We start from the raw sequence: 26144 nt of genomic DNA on the forward strand, positions 1-26144 counted from the left end.
CACTGACATTAGATTCTCTGTATGGAGAGCACTGGTTAGCTAATTGTCATGGTTGGCTGTGTGGCTGGCAGGCAGGCAGGCAGAAGTGGTGGACCTAAAATGCAAGACTCTTGGAGACGGGGTTTAAACTGAAAACGCAGCTTTATTGCTGGATAAACTCTTCATAAAATAAAACTCATAAAAACAAAGCAAAAACCAAAACAAGACTCTAAACAGGTGCTGAAGGACTGGACATAAGAAACAGAGCAAGTTGAGGGTACGACACGACAGGGAGCAACAGGAAAACACAGGGCTTATATACACACAGAGGAGTAATCAGGGAATGGGCAACAGGAGGGAGACACAGCTGGGCAAAATTAGACTAACGAGACAGGGGAGAAGCAAAACTGAACACACTGACAACAGACAGGGACTATCAAAATAAGACAGGAAGCATGAAACAAATCACAAAGACGCAGACTTCACAGCAAAAGGCAGACAAAGAATATAACACATGGAACTCAAACTATACTAAACATGAGACCAACCGAAGAACAATCCTTAAACACGAATAAATAGAAACATAGAATTCTAATAATAGTCAAGAAAGAACAATAATCAGAATACAATACCAAATACAAAATCAAACCAAAGTATGAACACTCAAAATCCCAAACAAATCATAAATTTAGAAAAACAAAACAGAAACACAAAAAGCTGGGTCAAAATTGACCCAGAACCGTGACACTAATACTGTCATCAAGTAGCCTATCACTAGCAAACAAACAGGAGGTCAAATGATGAATTCATATATGAAATTCCAGTTTTCTAAAGAAAATATGTATAATGCTTACTGTTGAAGTTTCAAGTAATATCAATAAAGTATCCTAAAATGTGCAACCTTCCTAAGGGTAGAGAATTCAAATTGCTGTATCTAGTGGAGATCTCGCAAGTGAAGTAATTCTTTAAGGCGTTTTTTGGGGTTTTTCCCCAAAGTCGCTGTTAAGGTTCAATGTTGAGAGAAGAATCCATAAATAACCACAGATCCAGGCGTGTGCAATTAGACAGTATTTTAATAAACACATGTGTGAGTCCGACCGCTGTGCAGATTTCAGCGTCGAACTGAACTTACAATCATGAGACAAGGTTTTATATGGGTACAATAACAAAGCCCCCCTCTTTTACCAAAATAGACAATAGTACAGCTTACGTCAATCCAAACCACAAAATGTTCCATGACCTTTAACATAGCTCTAAAGAACATTGTCTTCGGGTCGGTGCTTCCCCTCTTCGCTGTCGCTCGTCTGGTGCACTTCCTCTAAGTACTTCGGCACACTTCTGCATTTGCCCTACCAAAATAGATCTACCATGGTGTGTATGTGTGTGTGCGTACACGTGCGAGGGCGCGTGCATGCTGTGTACTGCGTACGTGTCATGACCTCTCACTATTTGTCTGTCTGTACGTGCAGAGTTTGCATCTGCTTTTCTGAACCTTAGTTGACCTTAACTTAAGCAACTTGAACTTTCCCCTATCAGTGATTCCTCTAACTAAGTGTGTGTTAATCACCGATACATGCATAACACCCTGCTCTTTGGCTTGCACTCACTCTGCTTTCGGTTTCACTTCTGCAAAACATGCTCTGCAGACGCGTTTCGTTTCCTGTCTCATTTTGGCACAGAGAGTATTTTCCTGTCTCTGCCCTCTACACAGAGATCATAAAAGCATTAATAACATTTAAATTATAAAAATGGTTCTTCTTTGGACCTGTAATAAAGACTAATATAACACCAATATATTTGAACATCTGAATGCATCTGAATGCAACATCACATGAAATGGTAATGATGATTATAAAATAGCAGCAAATAATAGCAGGAAAATATTTCTATTCCTCTCACCCCCACTCTCGACCTCTGGCACACCAGAGGTCGCCATACATTATGTTGGGTCACTCCTTGGCCCATTCAACTGTTTCCCTGTCCACCCCTGACGTCATGGACATTTAGGATCACTGTTCTTAGCTCTGACCCTCTCTTGGCATCCTGTGACTTAACAAATCAGACAACCTCATGTCATCTAGGTGGTCTTAGTTATAAAATGCCCGCTCCCACTTGAGAACACTTCATGCTTAAGTGGTCTCTGCTCCTCTTCTGGGTCCCACTCTAGTGGAAATCTGGCCACCTGCAAAGGAAACAAAACACTTTCTCCCTAGTACGGCTTCCCTGCCTTATGTCCCTCAGTTGTCTTCTTTATTCAAACCTAATGTTACTCAACCTAATGTTACTCAAAACATGAACCTAATTACGTATTTGGTTTTTCGACATTTATTTTCATATCTCATTCAACATTACTCAGCATTTATGAACCTGAAAAGGTCTGAAAGCGTTGTCTTTAAGAGGATCAAAGGAAGCATGTCTCTGCATGTGCTTCCTCTCTGCTCCTTATCTGATCATCAACATCCTGTGCACAAAACTGTCACTGCTGCAAGGGCCTACCTCTCATCTAAAGTCACCTTTCACAAGAAAAATCCTAAACACTTATTCTACTCAAGGATCAAAGAAAAAACAACCATTTTAATCACTAAGTGTAAGCACCTAGTTAATTGCTCCTAGATAAACTTCATCATAGCTAAAAGCTGAACTCTAACAGTATTTTGAACTCCCATTTCCTGGGTGATAACCTGTTTGAATCTATCATTTTATTTCATTTTGCTGCTTTTAATGTAATGACTCCTTCTAACTTAAACTTTATCAGACTTAACCAAAATATATAAGCTTTCTCCCTTTGCTTCTGTTTTCTGTATTTCTGTAACTGCTTTTTATATAAGAGGACTAAGTTAGAGCTGCATCTGTTATCTCAATATTTTACATGTCACCCCATTTAGTTACCACCGAAACTCCTATTCAGTTCCTCTTTTGTGTCACTTGTTACCGGGCCAACTCAAATTCAGTTAAAAGCTAAAGGAATTTCAGGCCCTAGGCCTCACCTATGTTTAAACCATATGTGTTCGTAAGCGTGAATGCTGTTTATCCTTCTGTTGCTCCAAGTCCCCTACAATATATCGACTGAGACATAACGCTCATCGAAGCTTATGACCTTCAAATGGACCGAACCATCAACTCTGTTAATGAGCACGATTGCAATGTGTAAGAAAAAATCATTTCTACATATATAATCTCCAATATTATTCATTTGAGTCCATAACACTTTTAACATCCTCATAAAAAGCTCTCCTCTACCCTAAAAATAAATCTATTTACTATCTGTTTCTAAAGCCTACATTATAACAACATTCTAGCATTATGTCACTGTGACAACTTATCCTAAAAATCAAAAAGAAATCCCACATTTTCTACTCATCAAATGTTCACTATTTTCCCCAAAGCATATCCTTTATTCCCACAGTTTCCCCTTTAAATTTGGTGTACAACTTCTTATTAACACCAGCAATTTATCTTCTAAACCTAATTCAGTTCATTTTAATCCTTTCTTTTAACAAGTCCTCAGTTTTACTATATCTAGATTATCAAACAACCCCAATCATTATAGAATCCTAGTAAAACCCCTTTCAAATTAAACAAATTAAATCTTAAATCCCTCTCTTTTTTTGACACATCTCATGTGGCAAAAAACTCAACATGCTCCACCCAAGCTTAACAAATCAAAAGGAAAAAAGGTTAGTCATTTCATTTCTCAGAACAGCTCAGCAATTCTCCTCTCCGGTGTTTTGCTCCAGCCCTGAAAACCTGTGTTTAAGGAACAAAATCAATTTAATCATCATGTCAAATCTCCTTCAACTCGTTGCTCCATGCAAAGTCTGGATCCTTGGAATTTCCTGAAAACAAAACCTTTACTCAACTCTCCCCCTATATGATCCAATCTGTGTCATGACACAAAATAAACTTAAACAGAACAGTTATTAATCATGTGTTACCTCAGTTAATGGTAACTTAAGTTACATCAATGTTTCCCTTTTAGCATTTTATAATGTAGTAATATGGTCTAACCCAAATCAATAAAACAGAAATTCACTCAAAGGAACATCAGCATCCCCAGATTTAAGTCTCCCACTTGTCCTGCGTATGGCAAAAGCAAAACAAAGCATCCCCTTTCTTTTCCTCACATGATAAATCCGTCCACATTTATTCATTCCCACCTTAGTCCAGTCACTCACATTCACTCACATGCATCCACACATGATATTTTTGCTGATCTGCAGCCCTCCGCGCACGTCATCAGATGCTCCACATCAGCAAAATGAGCTCAATCATTTGTTTTATTTCGTTTTCCTTTTTAGGAAAATAGTTCTCTATACTTTTGACTGGATTGAATCGATACAATCCGTTTTTAGACAGAGACTTGCCGCCAATCAGTCTCTGATTGTAATCAATTATAATTCTGTAAAGCCCACCTGATTTTCGTACTTGGTAATTTTGTCAGCGCCGTCCGTTCACTCTCTTCCAGGCCTGCTTAGAACAAAAATGAAAAAGAGAGCTGATTATTAGCTCATCAAAGTACCAAACAAAATCACCTGACAGGTTTTTCCTGAGTGCACTTACTACTACAAAAATTTTTCTCTGGGCCCCTCTCAGACCTATCCAGGTCCAATCAAACTCCCTCTCTTGAAATAAAACAACAGCCTCAAAAATCTGAAACAATCTTAAATTTCACCCGTTCAACACACCGAAAACCTCGTCAAAAGATCAAAGACCGTTTGCACAATGTCTCCCTTCCTCACTTTACCATGTGTTCATTCAGCACAAGATAAAAACCAATTTCAACCACATATCATCCTTAAATTATAAATTTCCTGTCCAAATCTGCCCCTCTGAACAGGCCTGACCACCGTAATCAACTATCCTGATACTTTACCATTATATTTCGCCAAATACTCTTCCTCAGCCCCGATCTCTCTTGAACTGAAAGCCTCCGACACACACGCACACAGGAAGTGTCTTTGTCACTCACTCACTCCAGCTAATTTGCATAAACCCACAGCTCAACAGCCAACTTAACAAGAGGAATACATGTTTAAACCTTATCACATTATTGAATTATTTTCATTTTCTTTCTATACTAATCACTTACTTTGATAAATCAGTGCAAGAGCACTCCTGAGTCACTCTTATAGACACTTTTCTTTTGTTTTTGTTTTTTTTTTTTTTTCATAACTCACTCCCTTGTCATACAGCTTCGTTTGAGTTATTCCACAACAACTCTATTTTATCCAAGTATGTTTTAAGTGTATTTTCTTCAACATTCACACCATTTTAACCCTCATGAAATTACCAGGCTGATTTAATTACATATGTTTGTGTTCTTAGCCAAGTTTTAATCACTATCTATGCATTACTCTTCATGAGCTTATCTCTGTATGGTTAGTGCATTTTCTGTTTGTATGTGTGATTTTTATAAATGTTTCTTTATGATCTTTGTGATCTTGTAAATGTTTCTTTTGCAGTGTTTCAAACTCCTTTGACAGGGTGTGTTTTCTCTCTCTGGTTCCTTGTTAATGACATTTCCCCTCGCCTGTGCCCAGTGGCCTTACCTGTTAAATCCCGTCTCCTCCAGTGACTCCACGGTCACTCCGGGACTTAGGTTCAAGCAATCGTGACTGCGCCTTGCCTTAGGTTGTCCCAGGGTTTCGAGGTGGGATCTTACCCGTCATGGGCTGTCCAGCCTTCCATGCCCGCCTACTACAGGGGCCAACTGGGCAAGGGTGTTATCAGGCCTAGGGGACACACTGGTTCTGGAAATTAAAGGAGTGTAAACTGCTTTCTTTCTTAAACTTTCCAACCATAATTTCACATGTAACAGTTTGTGTACGTGCGTTTTCAATTCATTAATGTAATTGTTAGTTCATGTATTTATTTCTCTCAGTCTGTCTCTTTTCTAAAACCTGTAATTAATATAATTTTATTACTTTATTACTTTTTCTTAAAACATGCATCCGCTTCATCTTCTTAGAATTTAACTCTGTCTATTTCTCTGGGTGCTCCCCTGACATCATCAGTCACACACACCTTCCTCTCACACACACTTTTAAATATTCTAACCTCTTTCAGACGCCATGACTCGTCTCACACACACTGCCTTCTCTCTCTCAAACTTCCATTTTCCACTCACTCAGACAAATCATGCAGAGTCACTCAAATCACATACTGACAGCCTTCACACAGTTAAAATCACACAAAATACGCTTTCATACGAGTATTTTGGACATGCCTTCCATGATCAGAAAGAGCAAGTCAAAAGAAAAAGAAAAAGAAAACTGAAACCTCTCATCGTCTCGCAGCTTCTCCCCACACACACATAACTGAAAAATAAAACACACCAACATTTATGGCTCACGAAATATACATCTATCAAAATTCAGTCATTTACTATGCATCCACACTAATATATTCAAACTGTATTTACACTCTCATAATAAGCTCTTATATACAGGCATTTAGCAAAAAGCTCAATTCTGTCGAAATTGAAACCACCCTCTCTGCGCGTCTCCGCGGCTCATTTGCATTTACACACCATCAGTGCACATCCGGCTGTGTATTACTGACACAGAGATTGATCCTACTCATAGATCTCATATTTTATATTACAGACGTCTTTAATTACAACTGCACAGATTTTTTAGGCCTTTTCAACTCCTATGTAATTTTGATAATAGAACATAACGGCTCCAACCGATCAGTCCCAGACTTTTTGTGCTCAATTCACCAGGGCGGTCCCAGACTGTCCTGTCCAGATCTCTAAACCTAACTTAATTTGCCAGCATACCCAATAAGCGCAAAAATAGGAGACTCTAACTCCTAGCAATTTCAGAGGTTCCCAAGTTCTCTCCCGCTGTCGACGGTACTATCCCTACTCTTCAGGGTAGGCCAAGGGTCAGCGTCCTGCCCAGGTGCAAGCGTTACCAAGGAGAAAATGCGCTTCTTAACAGACGCCGCTGTCGTCCTAGAAAAATTTATAATAATTTGAAACAACAATCTACACCCGGATCAGGATTAAGATTGAGGCAGATCTCCCGTTGTGGACATAAAGGGACTTGAACCCACGAACTGACCATCACACGTAGATCAAATGACCAACGGGGCTTCACCCCACACAATGACCAAATTCCCTATCATTCTAAGTTCACTTCGCAGTCCAACTGCCTTAACTCTCTTCATTCCTTTATTCTCATTAACTCAGTACTGTCACTTATAAACTTCCATTTCATTATCATTACTTCAACCGGTAAACTTCATGAAAACTTCACCAAAATTAAAAAACAGACATTCACCAGTAATTTTCAGTGAGTAGACTTTAATTTGACATGTCCAATCTAGCACATTTTGGAAAATTCAACAGGTATGTGCCTTACCTTTGTTTAAGCCGGCTTATGTCCACTCACTTCAGACCACTGACTCCTATCTGCCCATCCAATCACCACCGACCCTGGATCTCTCCATCTACACCAAAATTAATTCCCTCTCTTCACCGGAACGAGCCCCCAAATGTTAAGGTTCAATGTTGAGAGAAGAATCCATAAATAACCACAGATCCAGGCGTGTGCAATTAGACAGTATTTTAATAAACACATGTGTGAGTCCGACCGCTGTGCAGATTTCAGCGTCGAACTGAACTTACAATCATGAGACAAGGTTTTATATGGGTACAATAACAAAGCCCCCCTCTTTTACCAAAATAGACAATAGTACAGCTTACGTCAATCCAAACCACAAAATGTTCCATGACCTTTAACATAGCTCTAAAGAACATTGTCTTCGGGTCGGTGCTTCCCCTCTTCGCTGTCGCTCGTCTGGTGCACTTCCTCTAAGTACTTCGGCACACTTCTGCATTTGCCCTACCAAAATAGATCTACCATGGTGTGTATGTGTGTGTGCGTACACGTGCGAGGGCGCGTGCATGCTGTGTACTGCGTACGTGTCATGACCTCTCACTATTTGTCTGTCTGTACGTGCAGAGTTTGCATCTGCTTTTCTGAACCTTAGTTGACCTTAACTTAAGCAACTTGAACTTTCCCCTATCAGTGATTCCTCTAACTAAGTGTGTGTTAATCACCGATACATGCATAACACCCTGCTCTTTGGCTTGCACTCACTCTGCTTTCGGTTTCACTTCTGCAAAACATGCTCTGCAGACGCGTTTCGTTTCCTGTCTCATTTTGGCACAGAGAGTATTTTCCTGTCTCTGCCCTCTACACAGAGATCATAAAAGCATTAATAACATTTAAATTATAGATTCAACAGAACCATTTAAAATGGTTCTTCTTTGGACCTGTAATAAAGACTAATATAACACCAATATATTTGAACATCTGAATGCATCTGAATGCAACATCACATGAAATGGTAATGATGATTATAAAATAGCAGCAAATAATAGCAGGAAAATATTTCTATTCCTCTCAGTCGCAAAACTATGACACCACAACATTGTGATTGGTTACTTGCAATGCTTAGCCTGGAGCAACATTAATTATGATGACGTGGGAACAACACCAACACGAGGATATTTGATCACCCGCCATGTTGATCCTTTCTGTAGCATTGTGATGTGTTGCTGCATCAAAATGCTGGAGACTTTGTGTTGTTCAACAGTACTTGTCATTCTCCCTCCTTTTCCTAAAAAAAGGTGGCATTTACAATGGGAAGGGATAAAAGTTAAGTGCGGTAAAACCAGAGTTAAAAACTCAAATCAATCACGTACACGTGACAGCTTACATTTGTCATCTTTGGCCAGGAATGCATTCTTGTCTCTATTCTGTCAGTACAGCAGTAAGCACATACTCAGTAAAAATGGAAAACCTCTTGCCCTTTCAATCAAATTGCATTTCTTCAGATCGTTTTTTCCTTAAACATCTTTTTTTTTTTCCTTGGTCTCCTCAGCCCACACTGATGCTGGTCATGCTCGCTCTTTGGCTTTTTTAATGAGCGGTTCAGACTTTCAACTTCAGCACAGTGGTCTTGGTCCCTCTTCTTACAGTCAGTCTTTTCCAAACAAAAAGTGACATGACTGGTGAGGGGAGGTATTTCTCTTCATCACTGAAGCAAAATGTGTCACACCTAATTCTCACCTTAATGGTTCCACCAGTGTGTGGCTTCTCCTCTTTTTCTTTTGTTTAAAACAAGGTCATCATTGCACCAGCTGCATATTCACACTTCAGCAGGCGGTAATGATCATGATTCTCCCAACTTTATGAACAGAAGTGGACATGGAGTTTCTGCAGCATTTAATTCAATTCTTGCCTGCTTGAGAGATGCAAATAGTGGTGATAAAATTTTTACGTTCACTTGGGTGAAGGATAAGCTCTTACAGTACATCTTCTGTGAACTCTTCAGTGTCTTGTCCACTCTTTTTTCTCCAAAACCAAAGTATTCCACTAAGTTATCAGTACCTTTCAGCGGTATAAAGCAAAAGCAAGATAATTAATTTGGCAATCTTTATTATTATTATTCATGCAACCTTGCTTGGAGTCTGTTAGAATCCGCTTAATTTTAAAACATAAATATTGGTTGTAAAAATGTGCCTGTACAAACAACCTATTTTGTCTCCACATTCATCACTCCTGCCACAATATTCACAAACTTTATCTTCCTCATTTCACTTTTTTTTTGTCCTGGAATTTTGGCTACGTTCACACTGCAGGCGAAAGCACATCAAATCCAATCATGGTATGACTGTGAACGGCACAATCCGATATTTTCAAATCCGATTTGGGTCACCTTCGTATGCGGTACTGAATCCGATACATATCTGATGTTTTAGAAAGCGACTGCTGTTTGAATGGTCATGTCGCATTAAATGCATCTTTTACGTCACTGACACAAGACAGACGCCAATTATCAGCGCCCGAGAAGACGTCGCGAACGCTTCCTGGCCATCCCGTGTAGATGTCAGTGAAACTGTTGGGAAGACAGCATTGGAGAAACGTGAACATTTTGTTTATACTGTATAATCTGCAGATTCTGACAGAAATCTATCCTTTGAAGCACCGCTCCTCTCTAAAACAGCAATAAGGATAATTATTAGGCCATTTGTAAATAACAAAATAACTTTATGACTTAAAGCAAAATTGGGGAACGTAAAGTCCGAAACAAGTCTTTATATTAAGGGCCAACAGTCAAACAATATTGTTTGGTCTGTCTAAACAGAACGCATTGTGTGTGACGTCTTCATTTGCGCATGCGGGCCGCTTTGAGGGTTCACACTAGAGCGCGTTTGCTGTCACATTTTATTTGTAGTGTGAACAAGCAGACAAAAAAAATTGGATTTGATCAAAAAATCGGAATTGAGCATTAAGACCTGCAGTGTGAACATAGCCTTTGTTGGTGTCTTTTGCTTTTTGCTGCGTCTTGCCGTTTGTCTTCTCTCTTTCCCACTTTTTGGTTTGCCTCAACATATGAGAGCTTTTTTTTCACTCTACCGTATTTTTTGGACTAAAAGGTGAACTTAAAATCCTTTAATTTTTTCAGAAATTGACAGTCCGTCTTATAATCCGGTGCGCCTTATTTATGAATTCTGTTTGTGCTTACTGACCTCAAACCGATTTTATGTGGTACACGGTACTCAAAAATCTGAAATCAGAAAATATTTAATTTAACAGAGTTAGAAGTTAGCAGGACATTAGCTCGCTAGTTACCTAAACTGTATAACATGTTCTGACTGAGAGATTTCTGAAAAAATTAAAACGAATAGCTCTGCTGTCACTTCCAACATAGATGAAAACAGAAAACTAAACAGCAGAGACATTTGTAGGGTTACTGAGGTTGGACTTGCTGGTACATAATGATGTGCTACGTGATTGCTAGCGACACAGCTATGTTAGGATAACATGAGTACAGTAAAGCTGTAGGATGAATGCTAAATTTTTTCCACTCAATAAAAGTTAACGAAAGGGTTCCCAATGGTTAGGGGCAAATGCAATCGCATGGCTGGATGCTGTAAATGGACCAAACTTCAGTCAGGAGAACAACTGAGATAACCCATCCACAGTATGAGGTTAGTAAGTAATATACTGCAACAACATGCAAACAGAGCAGCTGCGAGAGAATTCAACATTAATGAATCAATGGTAGGGAAGTGGAGGAAGCAAGAGTAAAGTTAAACATATCTGACTTTTTTGTTTTGCTTAATGCACCTTATAATCCGGTGTTATGGTGAGAAAAATGCAGTAACTTTCTGTACACAATGCTACACTGTGCCTTCCTCTACAATTGAAGCATTTTGACCCCCTCCCCATTTTATACTGAGTGACTGAGCAGGTGTTGATGAGATTACAAAATAAAAACATGGAAAAAAATTCCACCACATCACACGGAAAAGGAGATTATTATTATAATGTGTGTACTACCAGGAAAGGTTTTTGTGTTTCTGTGTGTGGAATAAAACTGTGGAACAATTTGACAGTGGAAATAAATCAAAGTCTAAATATAAAGCAATTCAAAAATTGTTTATTCATTTTCCACAACCAATGTTCCAAAACTAGAGACACTTGTCTTTCATGAGTGGATATAGAGGTGTAAAAACTACACTACTCTGCTTTAAAGGGTTGCTTTAATTTTTTTTTAGCATCAAATCAGTTAACCTTCTGGGATTTTGATCTGGCCAGTTAAGTAGCAGAGGCGGTTGTTAATTAGTTTCAGCTGCTGTAGTGTTAATGAAATTAACAGCAGGTGCACTAGAAGGAGAACAATCAGACAACCCCAGAATAGGTTTTTCAGGTTGAGGCCACTGACATCTTTTCCCTCCTCATCTGTTGAGGCCGTTAACCCATCACTATTGATAGCCAGATGAGGCCTTGAAATTGTCCATCGAGTTGTTTAAAAAAAAAAGTTCATTTCTCGAGGTAGCCCATCACTACACACTTTATACACTTTTCTCAGACAGGCATGAACATTTTCACACTTTTCTCTGTTGTTTAAACACTCTAAAAGTTCAAACCTTCGTAGAAAAGTAAGTCCAGTATTATAGAATGAAAACAGATGCACCTGTGGTTGCGTTTGACGATGATTGTGGAGTTTATTGGGGAGAAAACTTACAAACATACAGTACAGCACTTCAGACTCATGCTGCTAGCGATTGAAGGTTCATGTAAATTTGACAAGCTGAATGCGTTTCGCATTCTTGCACATTCTTGCTTTTTAATCCATATGCACTTTTATAACATACGAACTAAGCGGTATACGGTAGAAATAATATAATTTGGCCAACTGAAAGCATGGCAGCGGCTGATCGCTTGTCACTACCCGATCCGTACCAGAAACCCGATCCGTACCACGCATTTGCGAAAGGTGTCTACTTCCGGTCGGAGCATTTTACGATAATTACGGGTCAGAGTATCTGTTAAGATTTTAACAACAATAAGTATCTCTTAAAATTTTGGCAATAATGAAAAATTTCAATATAATGTTACAGATCAGGACTCCCCAATCCTTACTGCGCATGTGCAAAGTCGGACCGTACAGATCCGATCCGATCCGTACCGCACATGTGCAGATGTTCTGTTCGTCTTCTGTTTCGTTTAATGGCGGTTTACTCCCCAGTGTACGGGGATACCGCCACTTGCTGACCAAGCGAGTGGTCAGCAAGTCAGCACCTATTGTAAACTGAACTTGCGTCATTACAAATCAATCATTTCTATGCATGTATTCCAACATCTAGAGAAAAGGTTGCATTTGCTGTGTATAATATCATATGGTGGTAGATCAATACTATATAAAGCCTATACAGTTTAACAAAAATACCACTGTGCAGTACTAATACAAGCATTACTCTCTAAAGACAAGCGTGATGTCAAGTAACTTAATAACACAAGCAGGACATTTCTATGTCATGCAAATGGTCAGAAATACACACTTAAGAAAGACATCGAAGTTCATACCGTCGTTTAATCAGAAATTTAAGTAAACATGACATATACTAAAAATAACTAAATAATTCACTAACTATTCAATAGATGTATAAAAAAAAAAAAAACCTCATTCATATCTGTTTAAATACTTCGTCTTTTTTATTTTTGAAAAACAGGAAAAAAGCCCAGCAAATGTACACACAAATAAATTACAGTGTCCCCATCCTGTCAATAGGGCTGGGTCATATCATAACGTTCACGGTAATACCGGTATAATGTCGGGCAATGATAAGAAAATGAAATATCGCGATAGAACATGGGTAAAATGCGCATGCGCAGTGCCTTTGTTTTCATACGCACATGGAGGAAAAGGCGTGCCGGCGACGGAGAATGAGAAGGGCGAAAGCGGATCGTTGAATGAAACGGATGAACCAGAATTAGTTTGTAAAAATGCTGCAACTTCAGTGATGTGGAACTGGTTTAGCTTTCGTCCATCACATACACAACAAAGCACTATTTTTGGTAGCACATGCTAGCGGGCCGTCGTTATTACCGTGTTTTTTGGAAAATACGGCACACTTAAAATCAATCCTTTGATTTTTCTGAAAATCGACAGTGCCCCTTATAATCCCGTGTGCCTTATGTATGAATTCTGGTTGTGTTTACTGACCTCGAAACGATTTTATGTGGTACACGGCGCTCGAAAATCTGTCAAATGTTTTAGTACGACTTTGCTAAGCTACGAACCCGCACCGCTTGATGGATTGTCGGAGCATTACGGCTACCATAGGCAGGAGCCTCGCGGAGTGATACGTACTGTGCTTCAACATAATATTACGGTATTGTGTGTGTGTATAACCTCTTTTTAAGTTTTGTGGATATTATACATGGTTATGCTGAGGATATGTCGTCCAATTTCCACTGGAAATGCCTTTTGGTTAAACTGTCAGCAAGGAATTTGCACTGTTAAATTTTTATATAACTTTAATGCACATAAAAAACAGCTGCTTGTTTAAGTGAAAATACATTGATGGGTCTTTTTTGGGTTTTTTGCACTAATAAAGTTGTGGAGTTGTAAAGTATTTTGTCTAGTGTCAATTATATCGTCAGTTATATCGTTATTGCAAATTTTCAAATGTATATCGTGATAAATATTTTTGGTATCGCCCTGCTCTACCTGTCAATATTCTTTACTGGAGCTGACCTCAAACCAGCCTTCAGACTGTCAAGACCAAGCATCAACATGCTTGTGCAAATGCTCCTCCGGGAAAAACAACACAGTTGGAACAGCAAAATTGAAGTGCCTGTAACCATTTACTGTCTGGCCTGTGGAGCGTCATACAGAGTGACAGCAGACATCTTTTCCATGCCGGTGGCAACAGTGTGCAGGATTGTTCACAGTGTCATTGAGGAAATGATGACCATTCTGCACCGAGTGATTCATTTCCCCAAGGCAGAAGAGATGGAGGAGGTTGGGGCAGGCTTTGCACGCCTCGCCGGCAATGAAGCATTCCGTTGCACAGCTGGTGCAATTGATGGATGCCACATCCGAATTCTTCCACCAGGGGAACCACATAAGAGGTCCTACATCAATAGGAAACTGTTCCCCTCTATCGTGCTGCAGGGCATCTGTGACTCCAGAAGTACATTCCTAGATGTGTACATTGGTAATTCCGGATCTGTGCATGATGCACGTGTGCTGCGAAGATCCTCAATGTACAAACAGGCCCTGTATCCACCAGCAGGCTTTTTCCTCTTGGGAGATGGAGGATACCCATCCCTTCAGCATCCCGTGGCAATAATGACCCCATATCACCAGCCTGTGTCCAGTAAGAACATAATTCCTTTTTCATTTGCTTGAATTATGTCCATTCCCTTCGCATACAAGGTGGCGTATTGTGTCGTTGGGGGCATATAGGAGCAAACATAGCAGTCTTTTCTGGGTGTGCTGTCATGTATATATCGATACCATGCGTTGTTCATCCATGGATGAATGTGGTCTTGTGTCATGTCACGAAGATGTGAGTTGTCATGTGTCCATCTTGTCTGCAGGTGGTGTTGTTCACCTTCTTTCTTTCGGGTGAGTGTTAATAAACTCACCAGGAGTGCAACATTAGCCACTAGGAGGACGAGTGTCTTCATGATGACCAGATACACCTGTGACCTCTGATGAGTAGACTACCGGAAGAAGAAGAAGGCGGGGTGTACCCGATCAGCCCTCCCTCCACCAATAGATCACCAGGAGTTAGGGGTGTCGGCGTCTAAACGTTTAGGTTGTCACTCACTTTTTTGCAGTGGCTTTGATGGATCCAAGATGGTCTTTCTGCTATTTTGCAGGCAGTAGGTGTGGTGAGTAGCACTTGATAAGGACCTTCCCACCTTGGTGAACTCCAATTTTTCCTTTGGAGTACTTTGATCAGGATCCAATCACCTAGTTTCAACCTGCAAGACACTGGAGAGTTGTTTAGAACAATCTCTTTATTTTCAAGTAATTTAGTCATCCATTCGGCTAGTGTAGTTTCTCTTATTGACTTATCTATAGGCTCACTTGTAATCGGTAGTGGAAATGGTCTACCGTGAATGATTTCAAAAGGTGTGAGTTTCTGAGAACTTTGTGTCAGTCTCATCCACATTTTTACCAGGCCTATACGCTCAGGCCATGGTCTCCCTGTTTCTTCCATGCATTTTCTCAGTCTCTGTTTTATTGCCGTTAGTTCTTTCCACTAGTCCGGCACTTTGTGGTCCACGGGTGTTTGATGCTAAATCCTAGTGCTTCAGAGACCTTACTGATTACTTCATTAGTAAAATGTGTCCCATTGTCTGATCGATCTTATCAATCCATCCACCCATGTGGATTGTATGAAAAGGATGAGGTGGTGTGCATTATGCGCATTATGTTTTTGGCAAATCATGCATGTTCCGACAAATTTCCGAAATTTTATCTACCACTCCTACCCCCCCTCCTGTTGACAATAATGCTGCTGATTTGTGTAGGGACTTTGGTAGTATTGGTTTGCCATTACAAGTCATCAAACCACTTTCTAGCTGTGCTCCACAGTTTAACCATTTCCTTTGTTCTGTAGTTGGTGCGGCTTTTCGTTCATTCATAAGCACATCAAGTGGTATTTGCATTGAGGAGTCAGACATTAATGTGTCTATAGTTTGTTGTGCTGCTGCTTTTGCTGCTTGATCTGCAAAGTTATTGCCTTTAGTGACCTCTGAGTTGTCTTTCTGGTGTGCAGCACATTTACATAATGCTAACTGTTTTGGCAATATTATCACTTCCAACAGTGCCTTCAAAAGATTTCCATGTTGCAGTTGGGTTAGGGGAACAGGCACGTATGACAGCTGTGAGTTCTGCACTCTGTGCAGAGTGTGAGGAAGTTAGTGCTTTTGCTTCTAAAATCGTGTCTACTGTGGTTACCGCATAACCTACACAGTTCTGCCCAAGGCTACTTTTGGACGCTGAACCGTCTACAAAGATATCAACGACACCAGCCTGTGGAGTGCTGTGAAGGTCAGTGCGTGATACAGCATACAGCAATTCTGATGTGTGACAGTGTAAGCAAAATGCCTACATAGGAAAGTTGTCTGGCATGTGTCGAACTTCTGAGTTAGGGAAAAACCTTGCATTGCTTACAGTTCATAGCTCACAGCTCTAAAACTAGGCATCAACAAATCATATGCCCAAATCATTATGTGTCACTGTGATCCACAAGTATGATCACAAATTTGTTTTCCAAACTTACTAAGCAAACAAAAACAAAACAAATTGCCTATGGCATCAAGGTTTTGCGTTCATATTAATTGAGTGTAAGCTGCTTTCTTCATTGCAAGTGTTTATTGCAATAAGGTTTAATTCATGCATCATATCACTGAGTTCTAAGTTCAAATTATCTCTTCTGACCCTTTCCAAAAATAATTTCACATATAACAATTTGAGTATGTGTTGTCTGTTCATTAATATAGTTGTCAATTATTTCTGTCATTATTTTGCCTTCTTTTGTTTATGACATGGCGGACATCTCTAAACAATCATGAGCTCAGCCTTCAATTTCAACCCAGTTATACCCTGTATTCTTGCACTCGCACTTTCCCAATTAATCTATGCTTTTGACGCTGTACTCAAGGTTCCAGGTTGAGAGAAATCCACCTGTATTGACACACTAAAGCATACAATTAATATCATTATCATGACTTTTCCTAAAACATTCATTCGCTTCATCTTCTTAGAGTTTAACTCGTCTGTTTCTCTCTGTGAGCTGTCTTGACACACCACAGGCACACATATTTCCTGTTTCTGCAGACTAATCGAACTCTTTTGTTTTTCTTTGTATTCATAGTCTATAAAGCCTCTTTAATTCTACTAAATCTTGATCTAAAACCAACACCTTTATGTCATGCACACACTTCTAAATAGAGCCCTTTCAGACATCAGGAATCATCACACACACTGTCTTTTCTCTCAAACTTCCACTTGTTCCCTCACTCTACTATGAACCTTTGTAGTATTATACTTACTAATTCTTTATTATTTTTGTACAGATCACACCCAATCACTCAAATCCTACTACTCACAGCATTCACACAGTTAAAATCACTCAAAATATGCTTTCATACGAGTATTTCAGACATGCTTTTCAAGATATATAGAGGTCACTCACTGTACATCCACAGTAATGAATTCAAACTCTATTTATACAATTGTAGTGAGCAAAACCAGCATCTCCATGTGCGTCACCGCTCCTCATTAGCTTGGTAGTGTCCACATATTTAATTCAGCTTCTCAATCTTGTAGCTTTAGCTGTTGTATACAGGGTTTGGCTCATTAGTTGTTAGTATAGGTTTGCTCTTCATCTTAACAAAGTCTCATCTAAGATGACAGGTTTACAAGCAGGTCAAGTGTCTCTATGCACCTGATTAGTGTAGTTATTTCCTTATTTTCTTATTTCTCATCTCATATATCATTGTACTGAGTTTGAGCAAACCTTAAGCTTGATTTAGACTACTTTTAACAATCATTCACCTCATATCATAACTGACTGAGGTGCCTCTTCTTATTAATAGTATGTCATTATTAATGTTATCATTGTATTGTTTTTCCTTCTTTATAACAGCAATAGTATATTACAATACACTACTTTACTACTAATATACAATAGTATATCAGTTTATATTTTATTATGTATCCATCACGGGTCTGTGTGAATCTGCAGCTTCACACCTTCCCAAGCTGGAGACATTTTCCTTGGCTGAACAATGACACAGCCTTAATATACCTTATGCATCTCTCTTTTTTATTTGATATATTTTCGTGTGAATTATCTGGTTTCATGCATTCTATTCATTCTAGGCACGGTCGTCATGCCAACTATGTTTCATTGTTAATACCAGTTTACAGGTTGTTAACCTTCCCATTACCATGTTGAATACACTAGATAAGCTCTACTTTAATTTAAGTTAACCTTAATTTAACCTTTTGTTTATTCCACTTCATTCCACTTTCCATGCTTTAAAATATTACAACTCTTGTGTACGCTTTGTTTTCTTTTTAGCTTCCTTTTCAGTATTTATTTCTGCTTGGAGGGTTTCTTATAATTTAGTTATACATTTTCCCTCCCACGTGGGACATTTAGGTGTTCTTTGGATTTCTCCATCTATATGCACTAATTTGTCCGGCGCCTGGACATTTTTTTCCTTTTAATTTTAATACTTTACAACTACACAACTGCGGCACCTTCTCTGGCACGAGAATCGAGAGAGGTAGTTGACACGGCCTTCTACTTTCAAGCTATTCTTGAAAGCGGTGTCACCTTTACGTGATGAAACACGACCTGTTTCTCTCTTTTCACCAGTACTTGGGTGGCCAACAGTAAACAAAATAGTGGAATAGTTCAGCCTCCTTATTGTGCTGTAAAATCAACTTATTCCACCAACAAAAATAAAACAACAACAATACCTTTTCAACGCGTACTACGTCTTATGGACCAGGTTTATCTAAAATAGCTTCCAGCCCCTTCCAGGCAAGCATTTACATTTAGAAATCCCCCTAAAATAGCTTCCAGCCCCTTTTTCAGGCGAGCGTTTACTTTTAGGAATGCCCCCTAAAATAGCTTCCAGCCCCTTTTTCAGGCGAGCGTTTACTTTTAGGAATGCTACCAACCCCTCTGGGCGAGCCTAGACGTTTTACGCGAGGTGTCTGAGTGTTAATATTCACCTGGTTGCTGATTCACTGCCGGTCTCTCAGGTCTACCTCATCGACCCCCACCGCCGTGGACCACTTATAAGAACGCCGGCCAGAACCCGAATTCACGTCTCTGGACTTTATCCTGTACCTGGACAGGAGCTGTCGACAGACTTCAGCGTGGGCTTCTCACGACGGCAGGACTCGATGAGGTTTTCCTGTGGGGTCACACAAAAGTGCTGTGTCCCATCCGGCTCGAAGGACCAAGAAATGTCAGGAGTTTTCCTGTATTGCAACTCAGGTCGGAATAAAAACGCTCAGACAGGTTTAATGTGTACACGGGTGAGACTCAGGGAGACTCGCACCCTGCAGTAAAAAGGAAGAGTCTTTATTCAGAGAGCACATACAGGAAGAGAGAAAATAGAACTGCAGGCTTCCTGTGTAACTTCCCCATTTAGGAGTCTGCACAGAGTTGCAGAGTTTAAGCTGAATACTGAAAAGAGCAAACACATTTAGATAAAGAAACGTACTTTTAAGCATAACATAATAAAAATCCCCAAATCCTAAAAAATCTCTTATCACACCTACAAACACGTGTAGTGCTACATCTTTTACTGTGAAGCATGCAGAGCCTTAACAGAACAAATGCAATAATATATTTCTACCTATTACACTAATTGAAATTTACTAAGCACTGAATAAAAGTATGTATTTTCTTTTCCTTTAGAGCTCAAGTTGAAGAAAGCTTCAATCGGCACCACGCGAAGGCCAGGATCATCATAGAGCGAACCTTTGGAATCCTCAAAACACGCTGGCGCTCCATCTTCCTGCGAGCCCTTGATATTCAGCCTCTGTTTGCTCCAAAGGTTGTGGGGGCCTGCTGCATCCTCCACAATATCTGTGTGGCAACAAATGACGTCCACCAAGAAGAAGGGCAGGAGGCACAACCAGGACTAGAAGCTGAAACAGAAGGCACAGAAGCTTCCAGTAGCTTGTATCCGAGCCAGGTTTGCAAGTGTCTGCTCCTGAACAGCTGCCTGCATGTCTGTTTGAACATGACTACATCTATGTAAAGGTTTCAATTGCAAGATGTTGTCATGCTCAAGCAGATATGTAAGCAGCTAAGGCCACAGGAAAAAGTGTCCTGTGGGTCAAAGAAAAATTTAATTTCAAATCACATTTTTTTTCCTAATTAGTGTTAGTTATTAGCAAAATTAAGTTAATTATTTTAAATGCATCTTTATTTGTTCAAATTGTAAATAGTGTGCAGTAGTTTTCTTTTTATGGACAAGCTTCTCAAATAGTGACGGGTATCGCTCTGCCCTTTCAGTGGCTGCCCTCTCCCTCTCTTCCTCCCTAGCCAGAGCCTGTCTCTCTCTCTCTCTTCCTCTCTTTCCGCCTGATCTCTCAGAAACTGCAGTACAACCTGGCTGTCCCTGGATCTCTTCCTCTGGCTGTTGCTGGGCACTTCGGCAGAAGGGGTCGAGGCCGGCGTGCTGACTGCGCCACCTGTAGTGGACGTTAGATATGCTGCCACTAGCAGGGGTGGACTGATTGAGTGTTCACCCTGGAGCACAGTGTCCATCATACTATACCACTGCCAGGTGGCGGCAGTCGGGCTACCTTCCTCTACCCCCGAGCCTGTGGGTGGGTCCCTAAGCTCCTGAAAATTTGATTAATTGCTATATTATCACAGTTACACTCACTGTATTATTAAATTGCAAAGTAAATTTTGTTACAAAAAAAGCCTTAGATTTAAGGAATGGTAAACAAGTATTTGTTAGAGCAATCTAAGGAATCAGATAGGAACAGGTACATTACCTTGTATTTCGCCTTCAGATTATTCCATTTTTTCTTTTGCCTGCTTGGCTGTTATGGCCAAGCCGGAAGAGCTAACAAAGTCCCTGAGGGAAAAGAATGTGGCACTGTCACTTCAATAGCTAGTTATCATAAGATGTGTTCCTCTAACATCAAAAGAAGTCAAAATCAGTACTTACTCCCATCCAGTCTTACAGGTGTGTCACCTCCCTGTAAAAAGGCTGTCATTTGCCACCCGCCACTCAATAAGAACCTGGGTTTCCTCACTGGTCCCTTAATAAAATATGAAATGTTAAATTGTGCATTAGTATAATAACAATTAAAGCCAAAAAAAGCCTTTATATTAGGGAAAAATGACAGCAAAACAATAGGTGCTCTATTAAAACTTAATGTACATAGAAACACAAAAAGAATTTAAGTTTTTTAAACATTATATAGGACATTTGTGACATTTGTGTGAACGACTGGCAATTAAAAATACCAAAGTGATTTATATCAGACTTTAGAGATAGCAGAAAATTTCTGAACGAAATGCCGCGATTAGGACACTTTCTTCGGTCACAGGGCTCACTATTTGGCGGGCAAGGAGTCTCCGAAAACAGGCCTGTTAAAATGACTAAACATTCGAGGTTTAAATAATTATACTCTTGCATAAAAATGCATTTAAAAAGCCCTGCATATTACAACAATATAGTATTTTTAACTTAAAATTGTGCGTCTTCTCCATAGCCATTTTCACAAAGGTCTTGCGAAATGCATTCTGGGATATTTAGCTGTACCAAGTCCGCACAAGTCACCCTCGATGCATGCTCGATAAAACGGGGGGAGCGAGAACACATCCGGGAATTTTTCACGGTCTCGGCTTGATGCGTACTTTGAATTGGAACAGTACTTGGTCTCCCACTGCTGACGTATCACCAGTACACAAGAACGCAAGTACGCACAAGTACGCATATTGAGAAAGGGCCCAAGATGTGGGGAATCACTAATGCGGAACCTGGTCACTAAAACCAGTGTGTGTGTACGTGTGTGTATAGGTGAACAGAGCAGACATACTAATTGTTCATTTGACTGCAGAAGTGGCTACAGTAGCCTGGGCACATCTCCTCTGAGTAAAATGCCCTTAGTTGTCCTCTTTTACCTGTGCCAACATATCCTAAAATACAACAAAAAAATTTTAAAAAATTCAAACAGGGAGGAGAATGGGCTCCAAGCGGTATGGTTTTCATCCTTACAGATCTCATTACAGACAAAAATCTCATTGTCTGTATATATAGCGATATGGTAATATAAGCTTATACAGTGTTGCATACCTCGGGGGAAGTGTTTGTATTGATCTCCACATTGATGACAGATCCTAATTGTGTACATGTTAAAGTACTGTTCTCTGTACTTTTCTGAGAACCTTCTCCATGTGCAAACACCTGTGGAAAGCAAAAGAAAAAAAACAAAAAAAAACATTTACATGCTGCCAGTGGAAAACATGTGGCAACAATAACTGTACATATAATTTCATAATTTACTGAAGTTCTTATTGTGAAGGCACTTGAAGTGTGCTCGTCTTCTGAAATATTCAGTAGACACAAGGTGTCTGAACATGGAGGACACCAGAGCCAGTTTGAAGATGTCTTCCAATATGTCGATGAGGACACATGCTGGTAACTGTAAAATATAGGTAAGGCAACAATAATGAAAATATAAAGTTTGTCCACCAAGTTTCAGAAATATGAGGACTGAAAATACATTACATTCGGTAGTATTTTGATAACTATTACTTCATTCCACTACTGAATAATGCCTCTTTCTGCCCTGATGGAGCTACCTGTGTTAATAGTTACTAATTCAGTAGCATTAACATTATAATATTACATGGCAATAAAGATTACCACCATATATGTAAACCTGCTGCTGATGAATAGTCTCAACATTAACATTCTGTGGTTATATTCTACAAATGGGTTTCTCATTGTTGTCCTCTCTCACCTGTCTGATTAGACTTGGTGAAGGCTTGGAGGAGGTTACCGTTGGTACCCTGAAGACAGGCTGAAGAGTGTTCCCTGGAGGAGAATGCTTCTTCTGTCCAGAAGGCGAATCTCTGTCCATGCCTTAAAAAAGCAATACCAGTCAGAATGGACTCTAGTTGTGTACTGCTGCTGTACGTCAAGGTCTCTTCCTGTTTTCTCCATCCAGGATCCAGAGTCAATAAGGCTGCTACTCTCCCGGCATTTTAGAGAATACGCATAACACACAAATCAAATGTTAGCCATTAACAAATAAATTCATGAAGTAGGGATGCAACAATACTTTTTTCAAAACGATACGATACAGTTACTTGGATCTGAGTACTTGCCAATACCAAGTACCAATGCTGATACTTCTACCACACAAAAAAATGGAATGAATGGGAAGGCAGGTTTTATTTTCTTCTGTGCTTGTTACAAATAATAATGGTGAATAAGATAAAAAAAAACATATATAACATATTAATAGAAATGACCAGAAAATTCAAAATTAGGGCGGAAAAATTTTTTTTTTTGAGAAACTTTCCCAAATTTCAAGTATCGGTTCACGGATTGGTTAACAAAATGATACGGATACGTGTTCATTAGAACAGTATCGGTCCAGATCCCAGTATAGGTGCATCCCTATCATGAAGTAGCCTAAGAACGAGGCTCCCTCCTGAACCTTTAAACCTTAGAACGAGGCTGCTTTTAGACGATCTAGCCAAAGAACACACTTGGCCATTGAATAAGACCAAAACAATTTTTCATTTCTTTAGTGTCAACCTAATTATGGCTTGGTAGAGATCATCTCCAAAACAGTCAGGGCAAAGTGACTCCAGAAAGAGCATCTATCTCTCAGCTACCAATATAGCCTGATATAGACATGTTTTCAACATCCATGAAAAGACGACATGTCAACCTTCGTTATTTTCTATCAGATGAAAGAACAGAGCGAGAAAGACCAAAGGCATTCACACAGAGTAGATAATGGTCAGCTTCACCTGCCTGCCTGCTCCAAGCTGGAAAAAGCAGGATGTCCTTGGACCTAAAGTTTTCCTACAGGTATTGGTACAAATTGGTAAACATGCACATCCAGGAGTAAAACCAACAAAAAACATACTGGCAAGCGACGCAGCAGGTTGACTTGTGGATCCTTCCAGGTGGCCATGACATAGAGGTCAGCAATGTGAAAATCTTTTCCCTAAAGGAAACACGCACAAAAAACCAAAATCAATACACAACAACCATTCATGGCTATAACCAAAGAAAAAAATGTACCAGCATGACAGATTACGTCTTTGTGCAGCTTCCCCCACAATCTTCAGAAAAGCATTCCCAATCTGAAAGAAATAGCAAAAAGCAATAGAATATGGTTTCAGTTACTATTCTTAAAATCTTGCATTACATGATATTTTCTTTGCGGTACATTAGACAAAGTAACCACATATACTTACAGTAGATTCCATGGATTGTTCCAATCCCAGGCTCCAAAAGTCTTCAGGCAGTGATTGTCTTCCTACCCTAGGAGTTTTCCTGGAGGTCGGTTTTGGTCCAAAACATATTCCACCTAAATTCATGTGATTTTGCTTCAGTATAATATAGAAAATAATAAAGAAACAGATTAAAAGGGAAACTACAAAATAAGGCTGGCATTATTTCTCATGCTTCAGCAGTTATAAAACCATTAATGACTTTGACTTATTAAGGTTTAACGTGACTGCACAGAAATGCGCCTTACCAGACTGGACTGAAGAGGGTCCAAGTCTTTCTGCCACTTTGCTCCTGGACTGGCATACTGATGATCAATCTGCCATTGAGTCCCATATGAGTGGTTTAGGAGAAACTTCCTCTCAGTTGGTGGATCTAATAATATGCAAATATGTGGCATGACATACAAACTTTAATACATTTTTAACATTAAATCAAAATGTAATTTTGAGTACTTATTACATCTCATACTCTTACTTTTTGATCTGTGGTATTTCCTCAGCCTGGACATGTTTACCTTCTGGCAAGTTGCTCCCTTCACAATACTGGCCACCCCACTTGGTGTGACGCTGGCCACAGTGTACGGTCCTTGGTGCTGGCTGAATAATTTATCTCCAGTTTGTCTCCTTTTTGGATCACCTGACAAAAGAACATTATCACCTGCTTGACCAACACACTGTATTACATTTTCCCTTTTTGCCTCATCAGATCTCCTTTCCCTGTCACTCAGCCTTCTTTAATTGTACAGACCGTTTTAATCAGAACCGTCATCTCCTCAACTCTTGTGTCCTCTTCTGGGTTTCTCAAAGTCCTCATCCATGGGACAGGTGTTAATCACAGCAGGAAGACGTGGATGTCGGTGGAAGAGCAGGAAATAGGGACTGTGACGGGTGGAGTGCTGATCACACAAAATCTCTCCATCATTTCATTTTCTCTTGCACTTATCAATAACTTTTTTAAAAAATTAAGTTTAAAAACACATTCTTAAAACGATGCTACACTGTAAAGTATCTTAAAAGTAATACAAAATGTCAAAACAGGAATGCAGTGTTGATAGCATACACCACAGCAGCAAGGTGAACGTCCCAGTCATCGTGCTTCTTCATCATCGTGGTTGACGTACTTTCTGAGAGCACGCTTAATGTTCTGGTTGGTCCTCTCATCCTTTGAGTTGTATTGTAGAATAGATAAATAAGCATGACTAATTTCATATGAGTTACTCGAGGTTAGATATCCAAATGCTTACCTGCCTGTTGGTCTGGGGGTGGTAAGCACTGGAGACAGCATGTTTAATATTCAGCATGCTGAAAATGCTGTTGTTGAGCTGCAGTGACATGAGCAGACTTAGCCTAAATACATCATATCATATGTCAAGGTACGAATAACACTTTCACAAGTTTTACCCGGTTCACAAACTCCTTTCCTTGGTCAGTGATGATTTTCCTGACCATCCCAAACATGTATAACTAGGGATGCAACGATACCAATTTTTTCAAACCGATCCGATACCGATACTTAGATCTGAGTACTTGCCGATACCGAGTACAAAATCCGATACTTCTACCACACACAAGTTAAACTTAACCAGTAGTAAAGAAACGACCCCAGACAACTCTTTAACACAAACGAAACGTTTACTGAACGTAAGGGCAGAGACAAATACTGTACAACACATCCCTTTTTTAAACTCAAATGATATTCCAATTCCTTAACCAAATGAAATACACTGTATAAATGAAATAATTCCCTTTCAAATTATATTAAACAACCCAACTTATGTTATCACCTTTTGGTAAGTGACTCACTAATATA

The 26144-nt window shown here is 39.6% G+C and overlaps 2 protein-coding genes across 3 annotated transcripts; one reads left to right on the forward strand and one right to left on the reverse strand.

Moving 5' to 3' along the window:
- The first annotated feature begins 13993 nt into the window (after positions 1-13993).
- Positions 13994-19837, forward strand: LOC102078363 (putative nuclease HARBI1). Its single transcript, XM_005466295.4, has 2 exons — positions 13994-14668; positions 19751-19837. Exons 1-2 carry the CDS (start codon positions 14083-14085, stop codon positions 19804-19806), a joined length of 642 nt encoding a protein of 213 aa, XP_005466352.1. The 5' UTR covers positions 13994-14082; the 3' UTR covers positions 19807-19837.
- Positions 19838-21675: 1838 nt separating this feature from the next.
- On the reverse strand, positions 21676-25785 carry LOC109200053 (uncharacterized). 2 transcript variants are annotated; one of them, XM_019355442.2, is made up of 7 exons: positions 24810-25785; positions 24583-24707; positions 24299-24430; positions 24123-24184; positions 23965-24045; positions 22825-22946; positions 21676-22503 (listed from the first exon to the last, which is right to left on the reverse strand). In XM_019355442.2, the coding sequence occupies exons 1-7, from the start codon at positions 24841-24843 to the stop codon at positions 22415-22417; spliced, it is 645 nt and encodes a 214-aa protein (XP_019210987.1). In that variant the 5' UTR covers positions 24844-25785; the 3' UTR covers positions 21676-22414. The 2 variants fall into 2 exon arrangements, 1 of the variants encoding a protein (XP_019210987.1); XR_002060267.2 differs by lacking the exon at positions 24810-25785 and having other exon boundaries at positions 21676-22946; positions 24139-24184; positions 24583-24709.
- Between the last annotated feature and the right edge of the window lie 359 nt (positions 25786-26144).

Source organism: Oreochromis niloticus, linkage group LG22 (genome assembly GCF_001858045.2).
Source record: "Oreochromis niloticus isolate F11D_XX linkage group LG22, O_niloticus_UMD_NMBU, whole genome shotgun sequence".
NCBI classification, from domain to species: domain Eukaryota; kingdom Metazoa; phylum Chordata; class Actinopteri; order Cichliformes; family Cichlidae; genus Oreochromis; species Oreochromis niloticus.

What these genes read in the sequence shown, in the direction of transcription:
- LOC102078363 (XM_005466295.4), top strand. Translation starts at nt 14,083, where the DNA reads ATGCTTGTGCAAATGCTCCTCCGGGAAAAACAACACAGTTGGAACAGC. An exon ending in ATATCACCAGCCTGTGTCCA is followed by an intron (nt 14,669 to 19,750) that starts GTAAGAACATAA and finishes CTTTTCCTTTAG; the next exon opens with AGCTCAAGTTGAAGAAAGCT.
- LOC109200053 (XM_019355442.2), bottom strand. Translation starts at nt 24,843, where the DNA reads ATGTCCAGGCTGAGGAAATACCACAGATCAAAAA. An exon ending in GAAATACCACAGATCAAAAA is followed by an intron (nt 24,708 to 24,809) that starts GTAAGAGTATGA and finishes GCATATTATTAG; the next exon opens with ATCCACCAACTGAGAGGAAG. An exon ending in ACCTGCTGCGTCGCTTGCCA is followed by an intron (nt 22,947 to 23,964) that starts GTATGTTTTTTG and finishes TGCTTTTTTAAG; the next exon opens with GCATGGACAGAGATTCGCCT.